Genomic DNA, 8,408 nt, shown 5'->3' on the forward strand with positions numbered 1-8,408 from the left:
TATTCTGGAGGATTTGGAAATCCCAGATTCCCAGAAGTCTATTTGTTTCAGGTAGGTGATCTGAAGTCCAATATCATCTCCCGTATTTCTCATAAAATAAGGCCAGATCTTTTTTTTTTTGAGCCCCCCCCCAAAATGGCTAGGACGTCTTTTTGGGGGTGACTTAATTTCCTCCCGCACGTGCACCCCCACCTAGAGCGCCCCACGGGCACTCACCTCTCCACAAGGCTGTTTCTATCGGCCGATGGAAGCTCCCCGAAGGCAGAGTCACCAGCCGCTTCAGGGCAAGGCATGGCTGCCCACGGGGCACTCCTGACAGGAGCGCCCCACGCACACTCCCCCTTGCCACTAAGCCGTTTCTACTGGCCAATAGAAGCAGCTGATGACTCTGCTTTTGGGGAGCTTCTATCAGCCGATAGAAATGGCTTCATGGTGAGGGGAGTGCGCGTGGGCGCTCGCCCCGAGGCTGCTTCTACCGGCCAATAGAAGCGGCTGGTGACTCTGCCTTTGGGGAACTTCCATCGGCCAGTGTTCTATTGGTAGTAGATGGGGGTATTCTAGCCTAGACTACCTGCAGGGCGCTCCTAAAGGCAAGTTTTCTCCCCCACTTCCCCTCATTTCTCTTCACCTTGTGTAGTTTTAACGAACGATGTGAGAAATGGTGGGGAAACACATGGATTAAATAAGCCTAAATTAGGGGGCAGGGCATAATTTCACCTCATGCCTAGAAATCATGCTAGGCCTTCCTATTGGTGGAGGTCATATTGTTGGAGAAACATGGTATATGATAGCAAGCTGCCAATCCTTTAAATTAGTATACTATACATAGGACCAGTTTTAACTTCTGTCTAATCTGATGTGCGTTATCAACTTCAAGAGTTGGCAATTTTTTCAGCTGAAGGCTGCAATAAAAAAACAACAACCCAATGTTGGCTTTCAAGTCCCAAAAGTGCTTTTCAAAAGGCAATTGGACTTCCTTTGTTTTTTCCTTGAAGATTGTCCAGCTGCCTTTTGGAAAGCACCTTTAGGACAACTATGACCTGGATGATTGAGAATCTCCATCAACAGCTGGCCTCCAATGATCACTGAAGATCTGCTAATGTGGTGCTGTCACAGTAAGTAAGGATGAACATTTCTGAACTATTTTTTGTTTTTTGAAATTGAGGATTGAGACCGAAATGGAGGTTTAATCATGAATTTCAATCTTTGTTTTAGAAAAACTGCAAGAACTTTTGATATCAAATATCAACTAGACTTTTTAAAATTTCACTGGTATCATCCTAGTCAAGGGAGAATGAAAAGTCCATTATGCTCCCTATGTCCCTAAACACCATGGAGGAAGGATTATCTGTTTCAGATAGTTAGGACTGAGACAGAAATAAAAGAACAGTGTCTTATATTGTGTAGTATCTGTGTGTTCCTATAAGTCAGTCTTGACTCCTGGCAACTGCTTGGACAAGTCCAGGCAGTTTTCTCCACAACATTTTCAGAAGTGTTTTGCCAGTGTCTTCTCCCTCAAGCTGAAAGCCAGAAATTCATATAAAAACCAGACTAGAACTCAGCAAATCCAGTGCCTTTAACCACTAAGTGTTAATTTTTCAATATTTCCTCATTTTATTACAACAGTTCTTTTGACTAAAATACATTTTTTGCATATTAGAACCTATTTCCTAAAGTATTATCCACCTATCCACAAGCTGGAAGAAAACTACAATAGCACAAAATTTGTTGTGCCCATTGCTGATCTCTGTCTTGCCTCTACCCTGTCTCCAATTACTGTGTTGACCTCTCTCCATGGTAATACATGGCAAAGCTTATTAGATTTTATGTACCTTGAAGCTGTCCTTGGATGGTATCAGAATAAAGGAAAAATCACTATTTTAACATTAGCACACTAAGGACAATTTAAGCTTGTCTCATCTAGGGACTGTGGACATTGGACAAGGGCAAGCTGATTTTTAGCTATGATATGTTCCTTTTACTGCTACCTTACATTTTCATTTGCTGTCAATTCTCAGAAACTGTAGAGGTTCCACGGTTCACAAAAAGGAAGTTCAGAAATTGCAATTTCAAGCCTCATGTTATCCATCATTGTGATAGGAAATCTAAGTCTAAACATGCTTTATGTGAGCTGGTCTCCATAGAGAATTATATGAATGAAGCAATTATTGCATGCTAAGTAACAGTAAGCACTAAGGATTTTGTAATGTTCAAATAATAAAAACAAGCAGTGAAAAGTAATCCCTAGCTAGTCCTTTGATAAAGGCAGTATCTTTTGCTATAGAATGTTACAGACGCAATAAAAACGGAAACATCAAATTGAGAACAGACACCTTACCTTTGAAATAACCATAGTACTGGAGATGGTGATATATAAACTGTTCATATGGATCTTTAAACTGCTGTGGAAACAATTAGATTTCTGATCATTCTAAAAGCCAGTGTGACAGTGAATTATGTATCTCAGAGTTGGCTACAGAAGTTTGTGCTGAGTGTTACAAAGGAGCAGAAATTAAGCAAACCTATATTATATGTGGAAAGAGGAAGGGCAAGCGAGCATTTGGGATGCCTGTTGGTGAGGCTGGGAGCTACTGGTAATTGGCAAGGGAGACCAAAATGCGGAGCAGGGGTGGTTTTCCTTGTGGTCTGCAACTTACTTGGTTCCCCCTTCCTCTGGCAAAGTGCAGACTGTGAGCCAGCCAAGGCAACTGTCAGCTGAGGATCATGGGAGGAGGTGAAAGAGTGCAAACCTACATTATATGGGGATGGAAGAATGTCTCAAAAGGTCACAGGTTGTCCAGTATAGTATTAAAACTCTAGTGTCTGCAACCTTTAACTGGGTGAAACAGTGCATTGTAAGGCAACAATTTTTGAACCAAGATACCTCAAATGAGCTACGTTACAGAAAGTGTCCAAAATCTGGAACCTCTGACTCCAATGGAACTGAAATTTTGCAAATTTTATGAAGTATTTATGACATAAAATATTATAAAACACTTTTGACATAAACAATATATCATAAAAAATTCCTGTGCTCAACTTCTGCTGTTTGACTTTGCTATACAGTTCAACCTGAGCTACTTTCAAGGCAGATGCATCTCAAAATATCTCCCTGAATTTTTATTAATTTTTCAATATTAGAAGCTCTGTCATTGTTGAAGGGATTGAGGAATCTGATAAGGAAATAGCAGCAAAATGAGGATCTAATGGATTACGAATTGTGTAATTTCTCCTAAAAACCTAAAAGATTGCCCCCCTCTCCCAGATAACCTAGTTTTCGCTTTACCCACCCATCCAACAACAACCACTCTCAGAAATTAAAAATGAGAGACTTTAAGCCTAGTTTCTTAAAACATATGAACTCAATTTTGTACTAACCTGAATCTCAGGGTCTAGTGAACACATGTTGAATGCAGTTATGTTATCTGATGACACCTAAAGAGAATAGGAGGGGAGGGGGGGAAGATACCTGAAAATTTAGAACTTGTTTTTTTCTTTCTTTGTATTTTTGCTTAAAAGGAATGACTGAATAATTTGCAAATCTGTCACTGTACTACAAATTTATAACAAGCATAAGGTGATGTGGAGTTGTGAAAATGACAGGACTAAGCAAAGCACAAAGGATGAAGGAGAGTAGGGGAAGGAGGAGGAAGGGCAGAAGAAGGAGGAGGAGAAGCCAGAACGAGCGTTTATCTTAAAAAGACTTTTAAAAACAATGTTTGCTGCCAAGATCCAGACACCATTGCCTCTGTGACCATACGGATTCTCACAACCACACACGCTCCTTCCGGGGATCGAGGGCTTGTGTGTGCGCCCTGCAAAGCCCCACCAGAGCGGGAGTCTCTCCTGCTTTAGTTAGCCTTAACGTACAACAACGTCGCAAGTATCTCAGGAGTGAGGAAGCAGTGTTCCGCCGGTCCTTCGGGTAACCACCGCAAGGCTTTGCTCCATTCAGTGTAACGCAGGCCCGCCTCTCCCGGCCTTCGAGCATCTCCGACAATGACACCCACGGCCTTTCTCTCTCGTTCCCCTCATTCCCTCTGGAAGAAAACTTGGTATCCTAGCGACCAGTCACGCCAAGCCGCCCTGGTGGGGAGGGGAGCATGGGCGGGGCGGGAAGGCGGTTGTTCATTGGTCGGCCGAGGCGGTCTGGCGGCCACGCCTTCAAGGCCGCCGTGGCTTTTTCAAAACTGACAACGGAGCGGTTTGAGTTTTCTTGGGCTCATTGGTGTTGCCGTCTAGTAGGGCTGCGGAGTTTAGTTTCAGGGGTGCTTGCGGGTCTGTATTAAACCTTATTCTTTCTCCGGCCAGATTTTATTCATTCAATTCGCTATTTCGCCTGAAAGGAGAATTATTGATATCAGTCGGCACATTTTTCATGTTGATAGGGATATTGTGATGGGGTAGGTGTCAAATCTCAAATGTTTATACTTATATCTGTTATCTTATAATTGCTTGACTAAATAAATAAATGGATGGATGGATGAATGAATGATGAATAATCAATCCAGCTGTGGTTTCCATGTTCTCCTTTCAGGCGAAATAGCGAATTGAATGAATAAAAACTGGCCAGAGAGAGAAACGTGGCAATTTAACATAGACTAGGACTCTATAGTCAGGTTTCAGCCCTGGCTTTTTAGTTTTCTGCTGGTCTACATACAAAGAAAACACAAAATGATACAGATAGAAATACTGGGGAAATTATAGTTAAAAATACAAATAGAAATTCCTTAGCTCTTTCCCCCAGATTTTGTTTAACTTCTTAATTTTTCTTTGTGTGTGTGTGAAGTGTGAACAGTTAATACATTGCTGTCATAAGGGGATTCCTTGGAGTTCCCAGAATGTCTATTTATAAGAAAAGATTCTTCAAACTCTTGTTGCAACTATTTTTACAAAAAAGTGGGTTCTTTAATACTTTCTAGGAAAAAATGACATGACTTTTTCTTGTAATCTTATTTGAACATGATGGAAAACAGCAGTAATGTCTATATTACATTAAACATCCACTCAGCTAACAATCAAGATTCAACATCGAGACCCAAATATATAATCTATTTTGGAGAGTCATTTTTGTAACAATCTGATACACAATCATATAGTATACGGTAGTATCTTGCAGAATAAAACAATTGTTTTTTAATGATTTTTTTTTACATATAAATTTTAAAATGCATCTCTGTCACTGTCTGGTTTGGTTCTGCAACCCAACAAGACAGACACAGACTTCAGAGGATCATTAGGACTGCAGAAAAAACAATTACTACCAACCTGCCTTCAATCGAGGACCTCTATACTGCACGAGTCAAAAAGAGGGCATGAAAATATTTACAGACCCCTCACATCCTGGTCATAAATTCTATCCTGGGTCTTTGTTAACAGCAGTTAATTGGACAAGTATAAAATTATCATTATTAGGCTCATAAAAAATATCTTTTTAAATTAATGATTGTAGTTAAAGCTATCTTTGGGGAATTACTAAGAAGTCTTATAAGAGCTGCGGTGGCACAGTGGTTGGAATACAGTACTGCAGGATACTTTATTTTTTTAATTTTATTTTTATTTTATTTGGTTTGTCAATTGCTTACAAGATAATAGGTATAAGTAAAAACATAGTTATAAATACATGGATACATATAAGAAAAATAAAAGAAACAATAGGACAGGGATGGTAGGCACGTTGGTGCGCTTATGCACACCCCCTACAGACCTCTTAGGAAAGGAGTGACTTCTGCTTCTACTTCTACTGACTGCTGGCTGCCAGCAATTTGGCAGTTCGATTCTCATCAGCTCAAGGTTGATTCAGACTTCTGTCCTTCCGTGGTGGGTAAAATGAGGACCCAGTTTGTTGGGGGCAATATGCTGACTCTGTAAACCACTTAGAGAGGGCTGTGAAGTGGTATTTAAGTCTAAGTGCTATTGCTATATAACAATATGCTATAGTGTTTAAGGAGTTGGAATGGGATTGAGGTGATCCAGGTTAAATTTTATCCTCATCTATGGAAACTTTTGCTGCTGCTGTCTGTGGAGTCCTGGTGAATGCCTGGACAAGTCTCTGCAGGTTTTCTTGGCAAGATTTTCAGGAGTGGTTTGCTATCTCCTCCTTCCTAGTGCCGAGAGTCATTAGCTGAGCTCATGCTTAAGATACAATTCATACTCTCCCAGTTAGTAGCTCAGTGCCCTTAATTGCATCAGAGTACTATAGCTTTTAATAAAAAGAGCTAGCCCAAGTCAATCAGTTGATTATGTGTCAAAAGCAGGGCTAATACCCAGGTTTTCCTTTTCTTAATTCAGCATTGGTTCTTCATGTAATGCCAATCACTCACACAATCGAACCTACCTCAAAGGATTGCTGTTCTGGGGAAAACTTAAAAGGTGAGAACACTATGTATGTGACCTCCAGAGGAATTGTAAGATACAGATTTAACAAATAGGAATAGTAAAATATAACTAGATAAAGGGAAAGAGCAGATTATTATAATGTTGTTTATATATCAACTTGTTTTAGGCATTTCCTCTTAACTCCTGCTGTGCTATTTCACCATGGTGGGAGATGAGATGTGTTTCTTGGAAAGGATGAGCAAAGAATGCCAGGATATATACCAAAAGTATGTAATCCCAGCGGGATCATGTAAGGCATGAAGGTCGCTGCTGCTTAGCTAAAGCAAGCAAGCAGATGTTGCCTATATTGGAAAACAGCAATACAAGCAGATGCTGGAGGCACATCATCATTTTAATGACAAAAGTAAAAGCACCAATTTATATAGTTCAGAACAGTAAACTCCATTTACTGAATCAAGAAAAACAGATGGATAGAAAATATGAAACAATTGAAGCTGCTGTGCTAGAGGATAGGCCCCTCAGGTTGGATAGTTAGTAATCCATTGCTACTAAACAAGACTTGAGGATTCTTCTCTTTTGGAATGGAATGGAATGGAATGGAATGGAATGGAACAGAACAGAACAGAACAGAAAGGAATAGAATTAGAATTAGAATTAGAATTAGAATAGAATAGAATAGAATAGAATAGAATAGAATAGAATAGAATAGAATAGAATAGAATAGGAACAGAATACTTTATTGGCCAAATGTGATTGGACACACAAGGAATTTGTCTTTGTGCATATGCTCTCAGTGTACATAAAGAAAAAATAAAATACATTCATCAAGAATCATAAGATACAACACTTAGTGATAGTCATAGGTTACTAATAAGCAATCAAATCATACTAGGAAACAAATAAAACAATATAAATTGTAAAGATACAAGCAACATGGTTATAGTCATAAGTGGGAAGAGGTAGGTACTGCGAAGGATGAGAAGAAGAATAGTAATACAGTCTTAGTAAATAGTTTGACAGTGTTGTGGGAATTAGTTGTTTAGCAGAGTGATGGCCTTCGGGAGAAAACTGTCCTTGTGTCTAATTGTTCTGGTGTGCAGTGTCCTTTACCGTCATTTTGAGGGTAGAAGTTGAAACAATTCATGTCCAGGAAGTGAGGGGTGTGTGTAGTTATTTTCACAGCCCTCTTTGGAATGCAGGTTGGTAGCAATTGTTTTTTCTACAGTTCTAATTATTATCCATTGAAGTCTGTGTCTGTCTTGTTTGGTTGCAGAGCCAAACCAGAGAGTTATAGAAGTGCAGATGACAGACTCAATAATTTCTCTGGAGAACTGAATCAGCAGCTCTTTGGGCAGTTTGAGCTTTCTGAGTTGGCGCAGAAAGAACATTCTTTGTTGTGCTTTTTGATGATGTTTTTGATGTTAGGTATCCATTTTAAGTCTTGAGATATGATAGAAACTTGAATGTTTCTACTGTTGACACTGTGTTGTCTAGCATTGTAAGAGGTGGTAGTATAGGAAGGTTTCTCCTAAAATCTACCATTTCTATGGTTTTCAGTGTATTTAGTTCAAGATTGTTCTAGTTGCACCACAAGGCTAGTTGTTCAACTTCCCTTCTGTATGTAGATTTATCATTGTCTCGGATGAGACCAATCACTGTTGTATCATCTGCAAACTTCAGTACTTTAACAGAGGGATCTTTTGAGATGCAGTCATTGGTATATAGAGAGAAGTGGAGAGAGCACACAGGTTTTCAGGTGGGCCAGCACTAGTCTTTCAAAGGTCTTCATAACTACAGATGTTAGAGCAACTGGTGTGAAGTCATTCAGTTAATTGATGAAAGGTTTCTTTGGCACTGGGATGATAGTAAAGCATTTGAAGCAAGAAGGAACATAGCACATCTCTAGTGATTTATTAAAGATGGGGGTGAAGATGGGGGCCAGTTGGTCAGCACAAGCTTTTAAGTAATGAGTTATCTTGTCTGGGCCTGGTGCTTTTCCTGGCTTTTGTCTGTGAAATAGACCTTGAACCTCATTCTCTGTAATCACCAGAGGTGGTGGGCCCAATGAG

General features: G+C 39.8%; 1 protein-coding gene across 1 annotated transcript in view; it reads right to left on the reverse strand.

Annotated features, from left to right (window-relative positions):
• Positions 1-4,063, reverse strand: part of AGBL2 (AGBL carboxypeptidase 2) — a 32,924-nt gene extending 28,861 nt beyond the window's left edge. The window contains exons 1-3 of the mRNA XM_087920645.1: positions 3,871-4,063; positions 3,379-3,435; positions 2,339-2,402 (exon numbers count right to left, since the gene is read on the reverse strand). Of these exons, the coding sequence (XP_087776771.1) occupies positions 2,339-2,402; positions 3,379-3,405 (91 nt within the window). The 5' untranslated portion in view covers positions 3,406-3,435; positions 3,871-4,063. The remainder of the gene's footprint in view (positions 1-2,338; positions 2,403-3,378; positions 3,436-3,870) is intronic.
• Positions 4,064-8,408: the final 4,345 nt, after the last annotated feature.

Source organism: Pseudonaja textilis, chromosome 1, assembly GCF_049901715.1.
Source record: "Pseudonaja textilis isolate UNSWEBS1 chromosome 1, rPseTex1.2, whole genome shotgun sequence".
NCBI classification, from domain to species: domain Eukaryota; kingdom Metazoa; phylum Chordata; class Lepidosauria; order Squamata; family Elapidae; genus Pseudonaja; species Pseudonaja textilis.